The sequence below is a fragment of the Neomonachus schauinslandi genome, chromosome 1, assembly GCF_002201575.2.
Source record: "Neomonachus schauinslandi chromosome 1, ASM220157v2, whole genome shotgun sequence".
Classification (NCBI taxonomy): Eukaryota; Metazoa; Chordata; class Mammalia; order Carnivora; family Phocidae; genus Neomonachus; species Neomonachus schauinslandi.
Window position 1 is genome coordinate 57,054,694 of NC_058403.1, and position 24,511 is coordinate 57,079,204.

The 24,511-nt window shown below is 39.3% G+C and overlaps 1 protein-coding gene across 1 annotated transcript in view; it reads right to left on the reverse strand.

Annotated features, from left to right (window-relative positions):
- BTLA (B and T lymphocyte associated) overlaps window positions 1-18,284 on the reverse strand; it is a 29,108-nt gene extending 10,824 nt beyond the window's left edge. The window contains exons 1-2 of the mRNA XM_021692587.1: window positions 18,183-18,284; window positions 2,281-2,604 (exon numbers count right to left, since the gene is read on the reverse strand). Coding sequence (XP_021548262.1) covers window positions 2,281-2,604; window positions 18,183-18,270 — 412 coding nt within the window. The 5' untranslated portion in view covers window positions 18,271-18,284. The remainder of the gene's footprint in view (window positions 1-2,280; window positions 2,605-18,182) is intronic.
- Between the last annotated feature and the right edge of the window lie 6,227 nt (window positions 18,285-24,511).

The following is a 24,511-nucleotide window of genomic DNA, read 5'->3' on the forward strand; positions in this document are numbered from 1 at the left end:
GAATATTACTCAGCCATCAAAAAGAATGAAATCTTTCCATTTGCAATGATGTGGATGGAACTAGAGTGAAAGAAGTCAGTCAGAGAAAGACAAATACCATATGATTTCATTCATATGTGGAATTTAAGAAACAAAACAGATGAACATCAGGGAAGGGAAGAAAAAATAAAATAAGGTAAAAATAGGGAGGCAAACCATTAGAGACTCTTGACTACAGAGAACAGGCTGAGGGTTGCTGGAGTGGAAGTGGGGGGGATGGGTTAAATGGATGATGGGCATTAAGGAGGACACTTGTTGTGATAAGCACTAGGTGTTATACGAAAGTGATAAATCACTAAATTCTACTCCTGAAACTAATACTACACTATATGGTAACTACCTTGAACTTAAATAAAATCTTGGAAGAAAAAAAAATGTCAATTGGCCAAAGATGTATGGATTTATTCTGGACTCTTAATTTTATTCTATTGATCTGTATATATATCTTTTGCCAGTACCACACTGTTTTTTTTTTTTTTAATTTTTTTAATTTATTTATTTGACAGAGAGAGAGAACACAAGCCGGGGGAGTGGGAGAGGGAGAAGCAGGCCTCCCGTGGAGCAGGGAGCCCGATGCGGGCCTCAATCCCAGGACCCCGGGATCATGACCCGAGCCACAGGCAGACGCTTAACGACCGAGCCACCCAGGCGCCCCACACTGTTTTGATTATTGTAGTTTTATAGCAAATTTTTAAATGAAGGAGTGTGAATCCTCCAACTTTGCTTTTCTTTTGCAAGTTTTTTTTTTTTTTTTTTTTTTTTTTTTTTTTGGTATTTTGGTAATTTTAACTTTTTGTGAATTTTAGGATCAGCTTTTTCATCTATGCAAAAAAAAAAAAAAGGTTGTTGGGATTTTGATGGGAATTATATTGAACCTGTGGATCACCCTGGGAAATACTGCCATCTTAACAATTTTAAGTCTTCCAATGTGAATGGCATGTCTTTCCATTTATTTTTATCTTCTTTAATCTCTTTCAGCCATGTTTTGTTTAGTGTATAAGTCTTAAATCTCCCAGGTAAATTTATTTTATTCTTTTTGAGGCTACTATAAATAGAATTGTTTTTTTAATTTCCTTTTCAGATTGTTCATTGCTATTGTATAGAAATACCATTGATTTTTTTTTTAGCTGATCATACAACCTTGTTGATTTCATCTATTAACTCTACTAGCTTTTGTGGATTTTAGAAGTGAAACTATCTCTTCTTCCTTTCCAATTTGGATGCCTTTTATTTCTTTTTTCTTGCCTAAGTGTTCTGGCTAGAACCTCTAGTTCAGTGTTGAATAAAAGTGGCAAAAGCAGATAGCCTCTTCTTCCTGTTCTTTTTTTTTTTAAGATTTTTTTCTTTATTTATTTGAGATAGAGAGAGAGAGAGAGAGAGCCAGCATGAGCAGGGGGAGGGGCAGAGGGAGAGGGAGAATCAGGCTGTGCAGGGAGCCCAATGTGGGGCTGGATGTGGGTTTGGATGTGGGGCTCAATCCCAGGACCCTGAGACCATGACCAGAGCCAAATGCAGATGCTTAATCAACTGAGCCACCCAGGCTCCTCTTCTTCCTGTTCTGAGAGGAAAAGCTTTCACTCTTTTACCATGGAGTATGATGTGGGAGTTTCATAAATTAAACATATTCATTTATTTTCCTCTACTCTTCTCTGTTTGTTTTATTCAGTTTGGTTTGGCCCAACTTAACCTCAACCTGTTTTCCTGATGTTTGAGCCTATTGAGGGCCTCTGGGAGAGACTGGGGAGGCAGCTAAAGCTATGAACATCCTCAAAACTCATCAGGGAGTCTGGTTTCTTTGTGTGCAGTTTGTTCTCTGTGCAATCTATGAATTATTAACAAGTGTATAATTGTCTGAGCACCACAAATATAATTTCAAGGATTTATTATCAATAAAAGTTAAGGATTGGTAAGTAGAAGAAAAAAATAAAAGGAAAAGAGGACAAAGAATAGAGAGCTGTCTACTACTATTGGTATTCACTTGGTAATTTTTTCCGTATTTCAGTGGCCTAGTATTGGATTTATCAAATAAATGCTATACCCCTTAAAGGCAAGAACAATAACTTTTATTATATTTTTTCTCTATTTTTCTGTACCTCACCCCAAAATTACACACACACTTGCTCACACAGATCACAATCTGAGGAGTGTGGCAACTTTCCGATTTACATGACTTCAGTGTGTAACATAAATGCTTGAGAATCTGGGTCCTCCAATATGAGATAGTCTTGGTGTAGAACTCACCTGTCACATTAATGGTTACTGAGTGGCTTTCAACAAGTCCAGATGAAAAATTTGCAGAACAGCGGTATGACCCGGTGTCACCAGGCAGCATGTGATTAAAATGCAGAATAAAAACTGAAATATTCTCATTTTCATTCCAGCTTGTGTATCCCTGAAGTTTATACCCAAGAGATAAACAGCTTTTTCCTTCGAGCTTGCACCAGATCACATTAGGTCTGTTAGTACAGTATTTCACAGGGCATTTCAGATCAAATGAATTCCCTGCTGAGACAGTGTATATGGAATATCTCTTTACATACAGTTGTTCGTTACATGATTTTTCCCCTGAAAGATGAAAACAAAATTAAAATCAAATATGCTCTAGAAAGACCAGATATTTGCCACTCAGCAGATTCTGCCAAAGGTTTCTCAAGTATGATTTTATAATTTTCCCAGATAACATTTTTTTAAAAAGATTTTATTTATTTATTTGACAGAGAGAGAGAGAGCTCACAAGCAGGGGGAGAGGCAGAGGGAGAAGCAGGCTCCCCACCAAGCAGGGAGACCGACATGGGGTTCAATCTCAGGACCCTGGGGTTATGACCTGAGCTGAAGGCAGATACTTAACCGACTGAGCCACCCAGCCACTCCAGATAACATTTTTTTAGTATATTAACCCTTACTAGCAGAGTGTCTGGTATATAGTAGGCACACGATACGTATTTGTTGAAAAAAATAATTTCAATTGTTGAATAATTTCCTCAATTTCCAAAATATTACTGACATTTTTATTATTATAAAATGTTATTTTATTTTATTATTTTGTAGCTACTCCAATGGTAGCAAATAATAATAACAATTTTTGGTCAATAATTTATTATATTCCAGGGGCTGTTCAAAACACACTAAATAGGGATGCCTGGGTGGAGCTCAGTCGGTTAAGCGTCTGCCTTCAGCTTGGGTCATGATCCTGGGGTCCTGGGATCAAGCCCCACATCAGGCTCCCTGCTCAGCAGGGAGTCTGCTTCTCCCTCTCCCAGCCTGCCCGCCACTCATGCTTTCTCTCATCCCCTCTCTCTCTCAAATAAATAAAATCTTAAAAAAAACACTTTAAATATTTTAACCCATTTAATCTTCACAACAAAAAAATATATTATTATGACACCTATCTTACAGAGGTAGTAAAACATTTGCCTAGAGTTATATGCTAATAAATAGGGGAATTAAGACTCAAACTCATACTAGAGTTCATTACTCTTTAAATCATTAACCATTACTCTGTTATTGTTTCTTGAGTAATAATCACATTTTCTATTACTAGCTCTGATATATTCCAATAAGTGGGAGAGAGGAACTTTTGTAGACAATTATTTCCCTATTATACTTGGCATTAGAAATATTCATTACTTGTTTCACAAAGGCTTTAGTGCTGCCTTGCAATTTTTTCCATGACTTTTTCTATGTAGGACACATGCAACTCAAGATAATTGTTGGATGATAGGATGTTCTGACATAACATGAATGTTTTGTCTTCAAAGGGGGAGGAACAGCGATGCATCTCTTTTGGAAGTTCTGTCTTTTGGCCTAACATACAGGAAGTTGCCTCCTTTTGTTTTGGTGGGGAGAGCTTTTCCCTGGAAACAGATTTTCTGTTATCGTCTATGAACCTTCTGTTAGTAATTGTCAGTTGCATATAAAATCTGCAGCCAAGAAAAAAGAACTTTTAAAATGACCTATTACTGTTGAATAAGTTCTGTTACCCTTAACTTACCATGAAAGTATTTACTTGGAAACCTCAACATCTAGGATGTAACTGTGAACCAAGATACATGAAGAAGAATTATTCCCTAAACAAGCAAAATAGATATTGCAAGAACCCAAACTCATCTGACTTTATACATAATCTTTATAATTCCATTATCATTTCCTAATTAGCTTAGAGGGCATAATTGTGTTATATAATACAGAGTAATAACTATATTCATAATGAGAAGATTGAATCAACAAACAAAACCTTCAATAAGGCTTAATATATCTATTTTTTGAAACAAAGAAGAGCTCAATCCATTTTACAAAGAATTTCATCAGAAATGGTCATGTCAAAAAACATTTTGGCTCAAAAGGGGCAAACTTCAATTACTTAGAATGTATATTTATGTAGAAGTATTCATTCTTTGATATTTGTTGGATTATATTGTCCCTTTGGAGACTCATGCACATGAGCAAGAAAAATGGCACCAATTTATGACAACCACTTAATTTTTTTGTATCAGTTACATCATGAGTGTATATAAATCATAGAATATTCTACTACTGAACTGACTCCCTGTGCTGGTAAAACAATAACTACAATCAGCCAGATTCCTTTTAGTTAAGAATGCTATAGTGGTTCATACATTTTTGTTTTTCCATTAGAGCTAAGGTCTTGAGAGTGTTTTCTCTTTAAGTTCCTTTCTCTACATCCTTATGTTTGTTTTCTTGGATGTCTTTCCCCCTTTTGAACTACCCTCTCAGCAATATATCCAATACATCCCCTTCATTAATTTCTTTCACTCATCTCCAAGCGTTCTTCTGAACAGATGTATGTCTTACATCAGCATAACTGAGGTGATAGCCTAAACTAGCTTTTAAGGACAAAGCAGGCTAAGGGCAACTCGGATGTTGAGGTGAAAGACAGCTTTTGGCCCTGCCTTGCACACGCTGCTCTACTTAGCTGAATGTTCCACTTTATTTCTACACCCTTGCCAGCATAACTATTCTCATTTTAAGCTATTTCCTAACCTCCAAAAAACCTCTCAGTATAATTTCTGCTCACATTTCATCAACCTCTGTTCAGAAACCTGATTCAGTTTCCAGGAACCAGATTGAGAACTGTGGAGAACTTTCAGAAACTTGTGAATATTTTTATATTTATAAATGCATTGAAACCTCAAACAAGTTCACTTTAAGACTTGCTAATTCAGTTGCTTCCAAAAATTCAAAATAAAAATGAAAGCAAACTAAAAGCCAATTTATAAGGATGAAGTTTTCAAAAACTTGAAGAGAAAGGGTAAGGTAATTTACCAAAAGGAAGTGCCTAACAATATAACACCTGGATGTGGTTAGACTTGCAACAAGAAAGCTAAGAGGCCAGAGGCTGAAAAGCCAAGTGAAACTCACATTTCCAGAACTCCATTCCTCCCCCTGAAGTTAATAGACTACCTCAGCCTCCTAACTTTGCTTTTCATATACCTGGATCTAGATAAGTCAGTCAGAGGTTATGGAGCCTAGAACTAACTCAGTGCCAACATTGTGGAAAACAACAAGATGGTTGTAGAAAAGGCCTTCCCGCCCTCAAGGAGCTTAGCATTTAATTGATGAGATGAGAGTAACTAACATAGCCACTTTCCCAGAATAAATTTACTATCTACCTTACCACTCTTTTTATCTTCAAATTCATCTGAGCTGAAAATAGGGCTCAGAGGGACCCTGGAAGTCCTCGTATGTTAGTTGTTGGGGGGAGGTATAGAAATAAATAAGACAAGGTATCTTCCTTCAAGGGGCTTGCTTTCCAATGGGAAATAAAAATGCTTGACAGATGGGAGAATGAAATAACACTATAAAGAGGTGCAGACTTTGTTTGGGTGTGCAGAGGATTAACCTCAGCTGGGACTATTGGGACAAGGCTTAATGGAAAAGTTATATTTGAGCTGAACAGTAGTGAACGAGTAACCCTTCGATAATCAGAGCAGTGAAAGGGACAGGGGAGGTATTTTAAGACTGAGCACATGGAAGGGCAAAGGCAGAGAAGGAGGAATCTCATGGCAGATTCAGGGAATTGATACACACTTGGATCATGGGTTTCTCACATAGTGACGTGGAGACCACAGGTTGTTTCAGAATAAATGCAGTAAGCATTAAATGGGCCATGTTTAAACTCCACTTATTCACCATGAGAAAATACAGAGTCTGATTCTTCTGGGATATCTATAAAAGTCATGTAAATACCTAAAAACTAGAATAACCGTTCAGACATGGTTGCTCAAATACTCTCAAATACTAACATATTGTGTGATGTTGAGAAAGCCACCCAGTCTCCCTGGACCTCAATCTCTGTAAAACAGGATGAAAACAGGAAAATCCTTACCCACCATCCTCCCCTACACAAACTCATCCACAACTTCACCTCCCTCAGTGTGTGACTGACACGATAACACCAGCTCTAAGTCTATGTTGCCTTTCCATTTAGCCATCAGGCTGTCACCCAATGCTAGTAGCCCAAGTGAACATCTCTTCTAGTCCCAGCCTATGTGGCTATGTGCATGGGGGGAGTGCACAGAGCAGGGGTAGGAGAGGAGGAGAGCCAGCTGATGGTCCTGACCACATCACTGACTCCCAGTGGCATTGTGGAAACATCACTGGGGTTCCTGCATATTCTTATCAGCAGGGTGAGGATCACTGGCTACCACATTGGCTGGACAGGGATTTTTCTTGAATGGGGGAATGAATAGATTAATGCAGTCTTGCCAACAGGCATTAAAAGTCATCAAGAGGACTCGCTCTTTGTTCAAAGAGCGTATTAACACTTCCCATCCCCTTGAGACTCAAACGGATGTTTGTAGCTCAGGAAAGCTACACAGAACTAAGTGGCACAATTTGAATTCTCCATCAGACATCCATGTTGACACTTCGCTCATCCTGAATCACGCATGGCTGTTTCATGACATTCAGGAAATCAAAAGCTGTCCCTGGGGGGTTTGTCTTGTAAAAAAAGCATTTTCTAAACAGAGGTGAGGAACACAGTTGCTTTTGGATGGAATGTATCTGCCAACGTTAGTTGTTCCTGCTGTTATTCTCAAACATTCATAGCTAATGGTGGGGAATTTTCAATGCCAAAAATAATTCAAATAAACATATTCAGTAAAAGGATGAAACCTCTATCATCCTCTGGCTTTTGTATGATGAAGTATCTCTTTTTAAGTCACTAGAGGTTTCAGAAGACTTATAGTTTGTTTTTTTTTTTAAGATTGTATTTATTTATTTGAGAGGGAGAGAGAGATCTCCAGCGAGGTGAGGGGTGAAGGGAGAAGCAGACTCCCGCTGAGCAGGGAGCCTGATGCAGGGCTCAATCCCGGGACTCCAGGATCATAACCTGAGACGAAAGCAGACGCTTAACTGACTGAGCCACCCAGGTGCCCTGGAAGACTTACATTTTATAAATCTTTATGAAAGCCATGACTGTGTATTATAGCATGCATATTCCATGACTAGGGTATACCTAGCATATTTGATGCCCAGAGTGCACCATTTCTAGCAACCCCCCTCCTCTATATGGAAAAATGTTTTCAGAGATCATGAGTTGAAACGAACAATAAAATGGCCAGAAAAGAAATGAAGACAGTGAATATTTCCTTTCATTGAACTTCATACATAAAACCATGGAAGATAAAAAATGTTTAAAATATTAAAATCAAAAAGGGAAAAATGCACCAAGTTATTTAATAGTTTTGTAACTACTTAAACAGTATGAACTTTCATCCTTTAGTTACAGTCTGATACAGTAGTCCATATAAATAATTTTCCAGTAGCTAATAAATGAATTTTATTAAAACTGAAATTCTACAAAAGATACAATTTAGGCAATTACTAAATTGTACCACAAATGTGAAGTTTTATTTTGATTCATTCTTTAATTTTAAAACAACACTTTGAGGAGAACACATTTCAGTTGTATAAATATTATTCAATAAAACATGAAGTTTTAAACTTCAAAACTACAGTTCATACCTGAAAACAAATTACACCACACAGTTTGTCCTGTTCACTTTTAGATTTTAAACAAATAAATATTCAAAGTGGTTGCACAGAATGAAAGCAATGAAATGGCTCACATTCTGTTTCTTTGGCTCCATATCACTGTGGTGTTGTTATTTATTTAAAATCTACTGTTGAAATGAAGAAATATGTAGGGGCTCAGGGATCAGAGACACAACACCTGAGCAAACTCAGGTGATTCTGGACATTATAAATTTACTCATGAAATGAACTCACGAATCTGTATGTGTGTCCAGAGCCAACTCTGTAACTGGGAAATTATCTGACTTAGCTTTTGTGTAGAATGCAATGTTTATCAAAGGGGAAGTACTAAAAATGTGCTAATTTGAAACTTACATACATATCATTCAAACCCAGGAATAACTATAGTAATTATTTAGAATTTAGACCAAAGATATTTTTGAGGGGAGGAGTATTTTATCGCTGATATTATTCAGAATTGCTGGTATGTGGTGATAATTAAAAGTAGCTCTATTTGTGACATGGCCAGAACCTGGGAGCCCTCTTGGTTTCTTTCTTCTTTCCTGTCCCATTCTATCAGTCATCAAGTTAAATTGATTCAGCATCTAAAATGTCTTGCCAATTTGCTTCCATAAAACTGCCTTAATTTGGGTCTTATTTCCTTTCATGTGGATTATTTCACAGCCCACCAACTAGTCTTCTACATTCCAAACTTGGCCTTGTTCCCCTCCCCCCCACCCCATTTATTCTCCACATCACTGTCACAGTTTTCATTCTCAAAATGAAAATCCAATAGAAGGATTTTGTGCCTTAAACCCTTCAGAGACTCTTCAATGCCTGCAGGAAGTGTCCAGATTCCATCAAATAAAATTTAACCCCGGGCGCCTGGGTGGCTCAGTTGGTTAAGCGACTGCCTTCGGCTCAGGTCATGATCCTGGAGTCTCTGGATCGAGTCCCACGTCGGGCTCCCTGCTCGACAGGGAGTCTGCTTCTCCCTCTGACCCTCCCGCCTCTCATGTGTTCTCTCTCATTCTCTCTCTCTCAAATAAATAAATAAAATCTTAAAAAAAATTAAAAATAAAAAAAAATAAAATTTAACCCCTACTTGCTTTTGCAAACTCACCCCACCCCCATCCTTCAGCAACCCAAGTCCACTGGACATCCCCCCACTCTGTGAGTGTCCCATGCTGTTCTATGTGACATGCAGCATTCCTTTATAATTAAATATGCGTTTATGCATCTGTCCTCCTATCAGGTCCATGACTTTCTTGATGAGATAGTACCTGTCTCTGCAGGACGAGGTGGGCTTAGTATGAAAGGAAGAAGGCCTGAAGTAGCCTGAGACTGAACAAAGAGAGCTCAGGAAGAGAAAAATTTCCTGTTCACAACTCTGACTAATGCTATCTATGCACTAAGGGAGCAGAGCAGATACATCTGAGCTATTACAAAGGTGGCCTACAGGGCAGAGGTGAAGAATGTATGCATCTCAACATACACCATAGTGGTTAAGCTATAACCACTAAAGAAAAACTAGACCTTGCAAGTATACAGTGTGGGAAGGCCTGATTTATGTCCACTGAGGGGTGATATTCAAAATATTTAACAAGTGATACTCTGTGGTCATCCAGACACCTGGATCAGCCAGCCAATCAGAAAGATATGCCAGCCACAAATAACCCCACGGGCCAGTACCTTCCAGTTGAGCAAGTGTAGCTGCAGGTGTAAATACCATCAGGAGCCAGGGAGGGTAGGTAATTTGTGAAAGCTATTAGCTCATAAAAAAAATAGCTTCATGATTATGAATCATATGTGAAGTACAATTATTTCTAATTTTTAAAGACCATGCACCTTGATTATAACTGTTACCACGAGGAAAATCCCAACTGAGATTCACTCTTGCTCCATTGAAAAATTCTTACACATGCATGGAAAGTTCAAAACGATTATATTTACTGAAAGAAATGAATGACTGTAATGAGTGCAGACTGCCTTCATTTGAGCTATGACAGAGTTAAACATAAAAGTGTCAATAGAAGATGTGGTCCATATATACAATGGAATATTACTCAGCCATCAGAAAGAATGAATACCCAACTTTTACATCAACATGGATGGGACTGGAGGAGATTATGCTAAGTGAAATAAGTCAAGCAGAGAAAGTCAATTATCATATGGTTTCACTTATTTGTGGAACATAAGGAATAGCATGGAGGACATTAGGGGAAGGAAGGGAAAAATGAAGGGGGAAATTGGAGGGGGAGATGAACCATGAGAGACTATAGACTCTGAGAAACAAACTGAGGGTTCTAGAGGGGAAGGGGTGGGGATGGGTTAGCCTGGTGATGGGTATTAATGTATGGTGACTAACATAACATAATAAGATTAAATTAAATTAAAAAAGTGTCAATAAATAATTTTTGAAAACCACAATGATCATGAAAGGTGTAATACATCAATAATTTTCTGTGGTGTGAAGCAGGATTTCAGCTTCTGTCAGAAGATACCATGATAGACAAACACAGATAAAACTCCAAAACTTAGGTACATGGTGAGGAGGCTACAGAAGGAGGGAAGTCTTCAGACTTAGGAGGAAAACAAGTCTCCCGAGGAGGAAAACAAACTTTCCCGGTGGTACAATCTGCCTTACTTTCGAGGGCCTGAGTGGTGGACAGCAGGGGAGATCTGATGACCCCCAGGGAAGGGAAGCAAGTGCCTGTTCCCCTGCAAATTGGTATAGGTTCAGGGGTCCCCTGGGGCAGTAGGTTGAACAAAGTCAAGACCAACTCATGCACAGCAATGGCAGCCATGGAATCACACAGCAGAGGTTCTGAAAGGTTCCTGGACACCTTAAGGAATCACATGCACTGCATCAGAAAGCCCATGTGGTACACTCCTGACCATAAACTAGCGGGCATAGACTCCGCAAATCATGAGGTGACATGAGATGAAGTGTTGAAATGCAGACATCACTGATTTCATGTATTCTGCAGTGTGCATTAAGCTTACCACTTTAACTCTGGTAAACAAACCTCCTACATAAGTCAGATATCCCCAGAAGTGCTAGGAACACCTGGGAAACTTGATGTATGCGTGCAAGATTAAAACAGAGCTTCTATTGTAAAGAGTGACCATTGGTAATCTAAGCCAAACCCTGTGTCATGATCTCAGGGGTACAATGAAAACTGAGAGCCTCAGTCCCTACCATGGATGAGAGATATTCACATACATCTACCTGACAAACAACATGCCATGTAATATGGATCCAAGACATAGATATAGTATGAAATAATAGTTCAGGTTTTTCTTCTTCTCTGCGGATATTGTCTGATATTGGTCTTTATTTTTTTATTTTTTTACAGGAAGAGAAGCTTTGTTGAATAGTGGACCTCTTAATTGCTAGTAATCTCAGTGCTTACAATCTTACTCAAAAAACCAAAGAACTTTAAAAGGCCAAATTGAATACTTGACACACAGACACACAAACAAAAGTCAGTGGTTTCTTGGTGGTATTGGTCTTTAGAAGGGGATGGGCATCTCTTCCCTGTCTAAAAACACACATGCAAACATGCACACATAGAGAGAAAGAGAGAGAGAGACTCACATTAATGTAAAGTTCCTTTAGAAAAATGGAACTGGAAAGAATTAAAGAATTAACTTCACGACAAGAATGCACATGGTATGAATCCAAATTCATTCCCATGGCTTAAAAAACAAAGGACAAGAAATGAGAAAATTGAGAGGATTTTCACAATCATCTCTATTACCATTTCCTCCTTAAAAGTCTCATTGTACCAGTATGTGAAAACTTTAAGTTTGCTTTCATGTGGTATTTATTTAGCACACTTTGAAGCAATTTCTTTTAGGGCTAGAATTTCTCATTCTGTGATATGACTATTTGGGGGAAAATTTGAAGACTATCTTTTCAATCTCGTTTTATTGAGCAGTATAAGACTTTAAGCCATTTCTTGGTTTTATCTAGTTTGGGATAAATCTAAAATTGTCTTGTCTTGAAATAGTCATTTTAGTATTTGCCATAGCTTTGTCTAACAGTCAGCAAAGCTCACAAAGTACCTGTGCCATTTCCTCTCCTTGAGATATTAAAAGACAGGACCCACAGAGAGCATTAGCCATCCTCAAGTCACACAGCACATGGATAGCGGCATAACTCACATTTGGGGGATCACCTCCAGAATCACTGCTTCACATTCATTGTCACTTGCTCACAGGCACACAGCACCTCATATTATCAAAGTGCTGCAGACCCACCCTAGGTCCTCCTGATGGGGGGGAAGATAAGGACGTAACTAATATTTTTGAGTTCTTATAATGTGATTTTCACTCTTAGGTACCATACATATATCGTTTCATTTGATCCTTAAAATCTTATCAGGCACTTAGAGTTGTTATCTTAATTTTTAAGCTGGAAAAACGAAGTATTAGAGAAGCTAGGCCACTTGCTGAAGACAACCAGCTGATGGGAGTCCGAGCCAAGACCAGGACTTGAGCCCAGACCTGGCTAACTCCAAAGCGAAAGCTCTTATCTGCCGGTAGTTGTGGAAGTAAATGAGAACACATAGCAAAAGTTCTTAGCATTGTGCTTGGCTCGTAATAGACAACAAAAAAATACCGGATATTATTATTCCTTAGGATGGATTTAGGGAAGTGGCACAGTAGTTGAGCAAAGCCTGCAGGTGGCAGAGACAAGATGGAAACCAGAAGGTCTGCCCCAAGTACCTCTGCTCTGAGCAGTTATTCCCAGCTGAGTCAAGGATCAGCAGTCATGCATAATGACTGGCGTATGCATTGGGCAAACAAATATAATAGACATAGAAAAGGCAGTATATCCCATAGAAAAATGTCCTTTTGTATGATAGATGAAATCCTACAAAATTATACTAACCAGGGGCGCCTGGGTAGCTCAGTCAGTTGTGTCTGACTCTTGATTTTGGCTCAGGTCATGATCTCAGGGTCATGAGATCGAGCTCCATGTCGGGGTTCACACTGGGCATGGAGCCTACTTATGATTCTCTCTCTCTCTCTCTGTGCCCCTCCCCCATCTAAAAAATAATAAAAAGAAAAAAAGAAAAAAAGAAGAAAGAATTACTCTAACCAGCAAGGCTGGCCTTGGTCAAAAGTGGGAAGTAAAAATACCTTTGTCTTTATATACTTTTCCAAGCTTTCTTTCAGTAACTCCTCCATTACATCTCTACCAAATGACAAATGTCCCCTTGTGGTTCTACCCTACTGGTCACTGACCACAGCCAAAGGATTCACACGTGTTCCATTTCTGCAGAGTTCTGCCCACCCCATTTGACAAGAATGAATATCTAGTAGAGTGTTGGTTGGCCAATTCTGCAATTCTCTCTGTGGAGTAGCAAACGTTTTTAGCCAGTTTAGTGAGCCCTAAAGAACAATGATTCATATCGACAATTTAGACAATAGTTCCAGAAGACTTTGACCACCTGCTCCCAGGAGGCCCTGTCCTTCAGAAATGCTAGGCCCTCTACCTTGATCACAGTGCCTTCTGGAAGAAAAGCAGCACAGAAAAACTTAGAAGCATACCTTAGAAGCTGTGGCCAGTAGCATCAAAGAGAGACTTTGTCATTGCATCAGAAATCAACATAAGTATTTCTAAATATTGCCTTCAGTGATAATGTGGTTACTTGGGATGCTCAGGGTAAGCATGGGTTCTGTGTTGCTGTAAAGACACAGGGAACGTCTGCCTCTACTTCTCTCTCAGGTACTTCCTCCCCTTCCTAATGCACTCTACCACAGAGATCACAGAGATTCACTGGCATTTTCAAAGCCCTAGAAGATAATTAACAATATCCATGTGAGCAGAAACTGCCAGCTGTTCCCCAATATTAATTCTCCTCTTCTAAATGGTAGAAGAAAATTAAATAAGGCCACAACCACCCAGCTAGAACCTAAGTGCCCCAGCCTGCCTTATAACCACTTCTGGACAATGAGCTGCTAATGACATTTGTGAGTTCCAGGCTGTGTTCACAAGATAAATATGGCTAACAGGAAGGAGAAAAGGAGAAGTTAGCTCTACCAGCTAAACTTGGGGTTTCCCTATGACTGGCCCAGATGGCCGTTCCAACACTCTCCTGGACTCTGTTCAAAGTGAGCCTCAAATTAGACAAGTTTAGATTCTGAGCATTTGAGAATGATACCCCTGCACATGTGGGCACAAGCACACCGTAATTGCTTCCATAGAGACAAGCATGTAAATCAGAGGCCATGACCATGAAAGGATAGGTGGGTAAGACTGAGCTTATTTTGAGGTAAGGGAATGGAGGCTATTAGAAAAGAGAAGCAAAGTGCATACGATAGAACAGCTCACAAAGGCAATGTCACTGGAGTCACATGACGACCAAAGCTTTGTTATCGCTTGGTAACTGTGGATGATTGTAGATAATGATATCAAGAGTTATTTATAGACAACTTTTCTCAACCCCAAACAAGAGATGGCCTCCCAAGCCTACTTGAAGGGAATTATCAAGCTAAATTTTGGACTAAAAGAACATTATTAGCTAAAGTGACACAGCACTTAATGATGTGTCAAGTAAATCATAGGAAGTCCTCAAGATATAAAGGTTAAAATTAATGTGTTCTAAGTGTTGTATAGAATTAATTCACTTACTGCAGCAACCCCATAAGATCAGTGTCAATATTGTCCCCATTGCTGAGATGAGGAAACAGAACCAGAGAGGTTACAGTCACAGTAAATGGCAGAGAGGGGACAGTAATCCAGGCGGTCTGGCTCTAGTCCCTGATCCTAACTACTCTGCCACTGCCTTTCCAAGAAACACAGCAAAAGATGGATTTAATTTGGCGACATGATTATGAACACCTTTGAACATTTTTCCTTCAACAATTTGGAACTCGTAAGTAAAGATGAAACTCACAAATAATGAAAATTAAGTAGGAAAGCCCCAGGGGAGCAAGATAAGCAGCATTTGACTTCAACACTACAACAGAGGAAATTTTGATAGTGGGACAGAGGAAGCAACAATTAAAGACTCAGGGTTAGGAAAGCCTATTCAAGGCTCTTATCAGCACACAGGTTAATCTTTTCATGCCTTAATCCAAGAAGTCCTTTAGCTGCAGACTATTTTCCTAGACATTTACGTAAAAGATAATCATATTTTGTGGCAGGCATTTTGGTAATAACAATACACAAGCATTTGGCAGAAGAATGAGTTCTACCTCCAGCACACCGGGTACACATTTCAATAGGAACAAATAGCTAGAGCCATGACATTAAGCCTGAAAAAGACACTGTGTTATCAAAAAGGAACTTCAAAAAATGATAGGTGCGGAGCACTTTCTGCCCTGTTTTTGCTCTGACCCAAGGATATGGCCAGTTCCCAGTGAAGGGACAATCTGAGTGGGATGTGGGGTATGGATCCATGGACCATACTCAACTATCATAGTGAAGGAGAAAGAGGACATAGACAAGTGCCAAATGGAGACTCAGACCTAACTAATGTGTTCTTGATGGAGCCAAACCATAAGTGGCCTCTGGTACTAGATCAGATTAGGATTTTTTTTTTTTTTATCACAATAAGCAGCGGTCAGTCAAAGATTTCCTACTGTCTTCATTTCAGGCCATATATAGTGCCAAGTGGTACCCAGACATTAACTGCAGGACTCCGGCCTGCTTGAAGACAGAATCCTTGGTTGATCCTCAACTGAACAAGTGGTCCAAAGCCTCGCAGCTGCGAGCTGCTCCCTGGTGATGCATCTCCACTTGCGGCCTCGTTCTTCCCAGTATAATCTGCCCATCTGTGCATGAAAGGAAGGTGCGGACGCCTTTATTCCTTTCATCAAGACAGAGATCGAAATCATAGCCAGATACCAAGGGGCAGAGTTCCCTCTAATTTTTTTTTTTTGAGAAACACAAAAAGCAAGCAAGCATAATTTTATTATAAAGAAGGACCTTAAACAAGAAGTTTATAGGAATATAACATTTTTTTCCAACCTTATGGTAGATGCAGCCTCATTCCTGAGAAGAGGCACACAGATCTCATATTGCTTTTAAGTGGAGGGAAAGAAATCCATAAAAATTAAAGAAAAATTAAATTAAAAATTAAAAAAATATTTAGGCATTTTGAAGCCGTGCCAGTGTAAAGAACTCAATAATTTAGTAAATCACAGAAAATCCCCAAGATAAATAGGTTAAAATTAATGTGGTTTTAAGGAATGGAGCCATCAGCTCTGTCTGGGAGAACAATTCTCACTAAACATTTATCTCAACCTATATCTTAAATTTAATGCAAGTAATGCTTCAATCTATCAACTGCTTTACAGTAAACCTGGTTGGCACTTTGAGGCTTTCCATTTCATTTTCCAAATAATTTGATTCTCTATAGTTGGGGTCAAATATATTGTGCAGTGTATTTTATTTATTTACTTTTTTTTTTAAGCTTTAAAAGCTCAACTATTTAAAACGATAACATTAACACTTATTTCCCATTTAACTGAATTTTGTGGGGGGTGCTTGGTGAAAATAATATCAGCAAAACACCATTAACATTTACCAGCTTTTATTATGTGCACTTATTATACCAGGCACTTCACTCATATTATTGCATTTATAGTCTTCACAATAGGCCCATATTTTAGGTATAATTATTATCTCTATCTTACAAGTGAGGAGACTAAGGCTAAGAGAGGATAAGAAACTTCACCAAGGTCACACAGTAAGTGGCAGAGCCAGTAAACAAACCCAGTCTTAACCTCCCTGGCCCCAGTCTAGCTTTGTAAACACATTGGGAGGGGAATAGAAATTGTACCCCACTCCCAGTGTGATACAGCACTGAACATTCTTTTTTTAAAGATTTTATTTATTCATTTGACAGAGAGAGAACACAAGCAGAGGAAGGGGCAGAGGGACAGGGAGAAGCAGACTTCCTGCTGAGCAGGGAGCCCGATGCAGGACTCAATCCCAGGACCCTGGGATCATGACCTGAGCCGAAGGCAGACACTTAACCGACTGAGCCACCCAGGCGCCCCAGCACTGAACATTATTTTCCTCAATTTCACAGAGGATAGTTTATGTGCTCTTCAAATTGGTATGAATTCTATTTAATATATGACTCCAGTTATAGCTGTGTGATTTTAGGCATCTTAATGAAAATTAAAAACCCAGCCAGCCATCTAAGAACCTCATCAATGTAAATTACTCGCACACATAACAATGCTTAGGTGCCTGGGAATTTTTATTCTGCACCTGGTTGTGTGTCATCCTAACATCCACGGAGACAAATTCCAAACCAAAGAAGTTCCAGAATTTAAGATGACATTCTAGAGGATTTCAGTCACCATATTTTCCAGCTTAAAACCACAGCGCACAAACTGATAAGAGTATGTGTGTTTGTGGGAATAACCAGGCAGAAGATTTGAAATCAGACCTGAGAAAATCAGAAACTTCTGCTAGCTGTTTACAGTCTTTCAATATATGGGCCCCTGTGTCCATGTAAGGGAGGAAATGAACTCACTAGAAGGAAGAAATTGCTTTTTTGCCCTCATAAAATCTTTGCAGAGGTGGCCACACATCATCTATGCAGACCTCAAGCTGTTTTCTATGCCACATGACACCCAAGTAGCAACCGTTCTCTTTGAGCCTAATAGAAACAATGACAGAATGCTCTAATCCTCGATTTCTGAGCATTTTCTCATTCGGTATTCTCCAGGCACACACCCCACTGAGGCAAATAGGGCAACTCTATTTAGTGACATTACTCAAGAGTAACCACAGAGTCAGGTACAAGCCCAGTTATCCAACACCCATCCAGCTGAACACTACAGCACTCTGTTTGCCTCCGTCTCGAAAAGCCAAGCTATTCAATCATCAGGATGGCATCCAGAGCATTTTTGCTAGAAGTAGTGATAAATTTGTACCTTATTTATAACATCTGCCCAATTCTCTTTCCTCACCATCGGAACATGTTTTTTAAGAAAATCAGCCAAGCTATGACTTGAAAACCATGCTCTTGTTTGGTTGATGTTCTAGAACGTGCTCAGTGAGCAAATCTCACTACATGTTTCATCCACCATTATCCACTTGACATTGCAAGCGAGACAGTCCCTCCACCACCCCCTGGGAAAAAAACAAGAGATTATCTACATAGGTGCCTTACCGTTGATACTCCAGATGCCCAGATGTGGGATCAGGAAGAACACCCCACACAATTTCCCAATTCCAAGCATGCCAGGCAACGTCTTCATTTCCTGTGCATATCAGGGACAGAAAAACTTCACAGGTAGACTTCTCTTCCTCCCTTGAATTCTTCAGGATTGCACCAGGTTACCTACCTCAGTGACATCAGTGAAATAAGTAAAGAAGAGCAAGGAGGTGGCAGAAGACAGTAGGAAGAGCCTGAATCGTGTGTGAAACGAAGTGAACAGAAAGACGATGTGGTACTATATTCTGTGGTTTTTGCTGCTCGTCAAATCGGCTGTTCACTTTCAAACACTGATCTGCAGAGCGGCTCCGTCCTTAACTTCTCCTTCCGCTTTACCACCCTTTCTGCCCCACATTGAGGTTTTTCTCATTCAAAGTTGAGTGACATGAAAAATCAAACTCTAAAGAAATCTATATTGTTGCAATCTTTAGGTTGAGATTTTAATCAAATTAAGGTCAGGGAATTCATGGTAAAAAGTACCTATGGTAAGTATGCCTTTTCCCCCTTTTCATAGCTTGAGATTATGAAACTTCTTTTATGTAAAAGGTTTTAGATTTTTCTTCCTAAACATCATGTCATGGCAAGATTAGAATGCTTATTGTGATTATACCAGTGATTTATCTGAGGTTATGGAGAATATGAGTGACAGGAAGCACTTCCTCAACAGATGAGGGAAGGGCAGGTGTCTTTAATCTGTAGATAAATATCAATGGAACAAGATCATCGTTAATATTAGCTACATGTTCTCTCTCTAAATAATAAAGTTCCGAGCTAAATGACATCTTGAATATCAGTTAAAGGAAACTTTCATTTTCAACATTTTTCATGTGGGTATTGTCTGGATGAAATAGAAGAGAAGCAATAAAAGGAAGAAATGGAAAAGTTCAAGATCAAATAGCTCAGGGTCAAGGTGGACTGTTTTCTCCAAGGCCACTTGTAATAATTAGCTGTGCTTCTAATTTTATATATTTATATATATATGTATATATATATTTAAGATTTTATTTTTTTATTTGAGAGTGAGAGAGAGCGAGCATGAGTCAGGTGAGGGGCAGAGGGAGAAGCAGACTCCCCACCAAGCAGGAAGCTGGACCTGGGGTTCAATTCCGGGACTCCAGGATCATGACCTGAGCCGAAGGCAGACGCTTAACCAACTGAGCCACCCAGGCACCCCTGTGCTTCTAATTATGGGAGCTAATTAAATTCACCCATTTGAGATTCCAAATGGGAAATCTAGATTTGTGATATCTGTGGTCATTGACAGAAGCTGATTTTGTAAGTCTTTCTCCTGGAGGCTGGTGATTTTCTCCCAAGGCCGAACTTCAATGATTCTAAGTACATAAGTTTAAAAAAACAGTTATCGGGCGCCTGGGTGGCTCAGATGGTTAAGCGTCTGCCTTCGGCTCAGGTCATGATCCCAGGGTCCTGGGATCGAGTCCCGCATCGGGCTCCCTGCTCCTTGGGAGCCTGCTTCTCCCTCTGCCTCTCTCTCTCTCTGTCTCTCATGAATAAATAAATAAAATCTTTAAAAAAATAAAATAAAATAAAGTAAAAAAACAGCTATCATTGTATTTATTGATTCAAACAGACACTGTGTGATGGTTGGAGGCCCCCAGATGAATGATTTTAAAGAGCTCAGTGAACCAGTACTATAATTTCCTCGTATCTGTCTTTAGTGTTGGAACTGAAATATTCATGTATTTCAACCACCGCAGTTTAACACAGAGCAACTGTACCTTAGGACATCCATTACTTACCGAGGAAACATCCTGTGAAATATTTACCCAGCATTTACACAACTTTCTTTCCCATGCTCAAGGTGGAATGCAAACTTCCTGTGGCAGCTGAGGCAAGGCTCATGATCCATTTAAAATGGTCCCAGAAGTCAAAAGTCATATAGCCAAGGATCCCAAGATATTGTCCCAAAACAGAGACAAGTCATATACACTTTGTTTATCTCAGCATAAAACCTTTTTGATCTACTATTTTAAGGATTTTTTTCATATTAAAAAAGCCCATGCTAATGAGACAAAATTTGGAAAAAAACCCCCAAAAACCTTATGTAACATCTAGTGTATTTTTAAAGATATCTATTTTGTTACTTTTATCACCATGACTGGCTCTTTATTCCTCCACAGCTGGAGTCCTGAGAGTCCCGCTGAAGACAGAACTCTCCCTCAGAATCTGACTCCTGTCTTCCTTCTAATAATAAAAAAAAAAAAAATGAAAGAATCCTGGCTCCAAAGTTTGTTAGCTCAGTTACAAGTCAATTTTGCTTTAAATTTCTACTTCATCTAGCAATTACATTTCTATTCTGACCCTTGTCCCATTATAATTAAGTACTGTTTGATTAAAAAATTGTACTTTTTATTTAAATGGGGCAAATTTAAAGAATTTACTACATTTTTGAAGAATTTACTACATTTAAAAAAGTGATTGCATTGTGTTTTAGAATCAGTTTTAAAAGCATCAATCTATCTCCAATTTTATTGTGAAAGACAAAAAGCAAAGTAGAGTTGGGCTTCTTAAAATTCATTTCCAAATATTTTAGGAGCTACATACAGAGCAAATTCTTCAATTCACTTACAGATTCAGTTGCTTTCATGAATCATGAAGCAGCTGTACTTTCTCCAATGTTTTTACATCAGGAGGGTCAGAGAAACAGCAAACACAGAACAGATGCAGGACCCTAGAGAGAGCTTACCACTGACATTAGACAACATCAGCCCAGAGGGATGAACCTTGGTTTTAAAAATTTTAGCACCCCCAAAAACATTGCATAGCTTCTGCCACATATGTAGTCCAGCATTTAAAACTTTTTCCATTCTTCTGCTTGGTGTCGTCTCTTCATCAATATTCTTGTAGCAATGGTTTCCAAATATGCTTGTACTTGAGAATCAGTCTGGGCACTTTTTATACACTAGGGGTCTGGGATTCCCAGATCCCATCTATGTCCACTGAATGAGAATCTCACAGGATTGAGGCCACATATCCCTATTTTAAAGAAATCCCCCAAAGTGATTCTGGTAGCTGATTTGAATGGATATTTGGAAACCAAGAATGAATTGGTGGGAGACACGGATTTTGAGTCACAAAAGACTTGGTACCAAATCTTTGCTACTTATTAGCTGTAAAACCTTTAATAAATTCCTGGATTCTTAGAGTTTATTCTAGACACAGAGATGTACAACTTGGGTGCCCCTTCAAGGACAGATTTGCTCTTGGCTGTGGGGAATGCAGTTGGCAGACAGCTTCCAGGTATAAACTTTGTTAGTGACTGCCAAGTTGAGACTCACCTTGTCCAAGGTCATGCTATTCCACGACAGTCTGCATCCAGTGATGGAGAAAGGAAAATGTAAAAATGGCTGGCCATTTGGGGCTCCCATGGGATGCTGATGGGCAATACTCAACCCAAAGCTCCAGGTTGTCAGCCAAGGTTATGTCAGGCCTATATCACAGTTTGACTTCTTCCTCTGCCCAGTCGTGCTTCTGCCCCCTTACTTTCAAAGGTGCTGATCACTAATCTATCTCAATGTCTGCTTCCAGAGAACTAAATCTATTCCACATCTCAATTTCCTGTTCTCTAGAACACATATGGTAATAACATCCATCTGTTATGTTGGTGAACTGAGATAATGTATGCAAAGTGATCAGTAAATTACATCTATAATTATTCCTAAACCAAAGATGGGCTTTAATTTGGACAAGATGGATACCAGGAAGCCCTATGTTCATAAGCCAAGAAGTAATGATGGCGGAACAATTTGAATATGTTTATTTGCTAACGGGAGTCCTTGTTGCATGGAGATTGAGACTCTGAATAAGTGTGGTAACAAAGCTTTGATTAGCAAAGAAATGTAGCAGATTAAAGATGGTCTTAATTCCCCCTAAGTTCACAAGGATGGATCAGCCATGCAGGGAGGCCTCAGAAGTAAAGGGCAGAAAGATTTAGAAGTTTTAGAAGGGCAGAAGATGTAAAGAAGAGCAGGAGATATAAAGAAGGGCCCACATTGGGAAAGCGCTCTAAACATCCAAAAGACTGGAAGGGGTCAAAACAGTGGTGCTGTCACAGCAGCACTAGAGGGCTGGACAGGTAACCAAGGCAGGGACCATTCCCTGAAAATGGAATGCAGAAAAGGATCAGTCATTGGCCCCACACCCCGAGACAGGCAAAGAGACCAACTTGGTATTGCACCTTTCCCCTTTACTCCTTGAAGTGTCCCTTTGGTGAGAGGATTGTCCTGCACTGTGAGGTGGATAGGGTTCACCCAAAACACAATATAAAATACCCTCAGCTGCAAAACTTAGCAGACTGAAGATGATTTGGGGGAAAATAAATAAAAATGTATGTACAGAGAATGCCCAAGAATGACCTTCTCCCCTTTACTTTCCTACTGACAGACTTGGAATGTATTCTGAATCTCTCATTTACTAGATGCGTTATCTTAGACAAGTTATTCAACTTTGAATCTAATATTTCCTTGAAACCCGTTAGTCTGTAAAGCAGGAATAATAACAGCTACGTGAAAGGTTGTTATGAGTATTCAATAAGGGACTTAAATAGTACTATATATTTGAAGTTAGCATACATGAAACCACATACCACAGTGCCTGGCACAAAACTAAGATCCTGACAAATGCATTTTCCTTTCTTTCCTCCCACTCAGACAGAAAACTGTATTGTTCCTATGTCTGGTTTATTGGTATCTTTGCAGCCTGGACAGAAAGAGAAAGTTGACTTCCCTTATATCCTATGCACCTGTGTGTACTATATTTGTATGTGCTTATAGTACTTACTTGTACTATATTTTTGTGCTATTGTGTATGTTTATCTCATTGCTTCCTCATGAAACCAACTTGGGGATCCATCATAGCTTTGCAAATTGTTTTATCTTTTATTTTTGTGAATGTGTGTATGCTTTGATGTGCCTGCAGCTTCAGATCTCAGCCAAATATTAGAGTCTGAAGCCATTAACTTGTTCTTCCAGGAGGAATTGGGGGGGGGCTACCTGGAAAAGAAGGGTGGCATACCTTGTAGATTTCCAACTACAAGGAGCGTAATAGAACAGGAGCCCCAGGGTCTGCATGCCAAAATCCATCACCCCATTTGTGCCATGAGGCCAAGACTTTCAGCCAGTGACCAAAGACAATGGAAGTATCAAGGCAGGTTCATTTCTGAGAAACAAGACTCCTCTAATGACAAACTATGGCTTAAGGACTCCCATATAGCCTTGCCAAAACTTCCTTAGAGTACACAGTAGTCTAGGATACTTCCACCCAAACTACTTCCCTCTCCCCATCACTAGGGATCAAGCTTACTTTGTGGTCTTTCTTCCATCCCCTCCATTTTTCTCTCATACCTCCCCATTTTTTCTCACAGGCATCTCTCTTAATCTAATCCTTACAATTTCCATCCTATTTTGGAGGCTGCATTTGGAGAACCCAGTCTAACACATTAATTTTGCATAGTTATGATAATATGGAATATGTTTCTTATTTTGCTTCCCTTTACCCCTTGTTCAGGGAGTAGTATTCTTCATAGGGGGGATCTATTCTGTAGAAGGTAGGAAGGCATGAAAGCTAGTTAGTAAAAATAGCAGGATTAAGTTAGTCAATTTGGGAGAAACTGTAAAGATCAGCCAATCAATGGAGAAAATATTGAAAACACAGGCAAAAGAGGCAGAAATGTGGAAAATTCACATTCTTTTAACTATAACAGTGAAAGTAGCTAAGAGCATTGTGGAAATCGGAACCAAAAAAAGTAAAAAGCTTTTTCAGCACTGCACTGCATATACTCATTCACGTTTATCTTAGCGGCAAGGTCCTCTCCTTATTTATGTGGCTTTTTGAGGGGGGAAAAAAAAAAAACCCATGCAGATGAAGTAAGCAGTAATTTAAAGCAAAACACAATGGAGTTAGCTTTATTTTGGAGTAAGTTCGAAGAAATAAATTTGGGAGAAGTTTGTCCTGAAATGAAATATATATATGTATATATATATATACACACACTTCATAACCAGTATGGTACCAGTTAGATCAAATGCTGGCTACAGAGCTGGAACAGCTTTCTGGAGGCCCCAGCTGGGGCAGTCATTTTAGTCGCTCAATGATTAGGAGATCCAAAATGAGAGGTCCCAAGGAAAGATTGCAGGAAGTCAGGGAAGAAACAGGGAGTACTTGAGGGCTCAGGGCAGCAAACTAGGTGCCATTCACCAACTGGTCCAAAAGTGCAGTATTCATATTTTAACCTCTGATAGAGCTGTGCCAATGGTAACTGACTACCT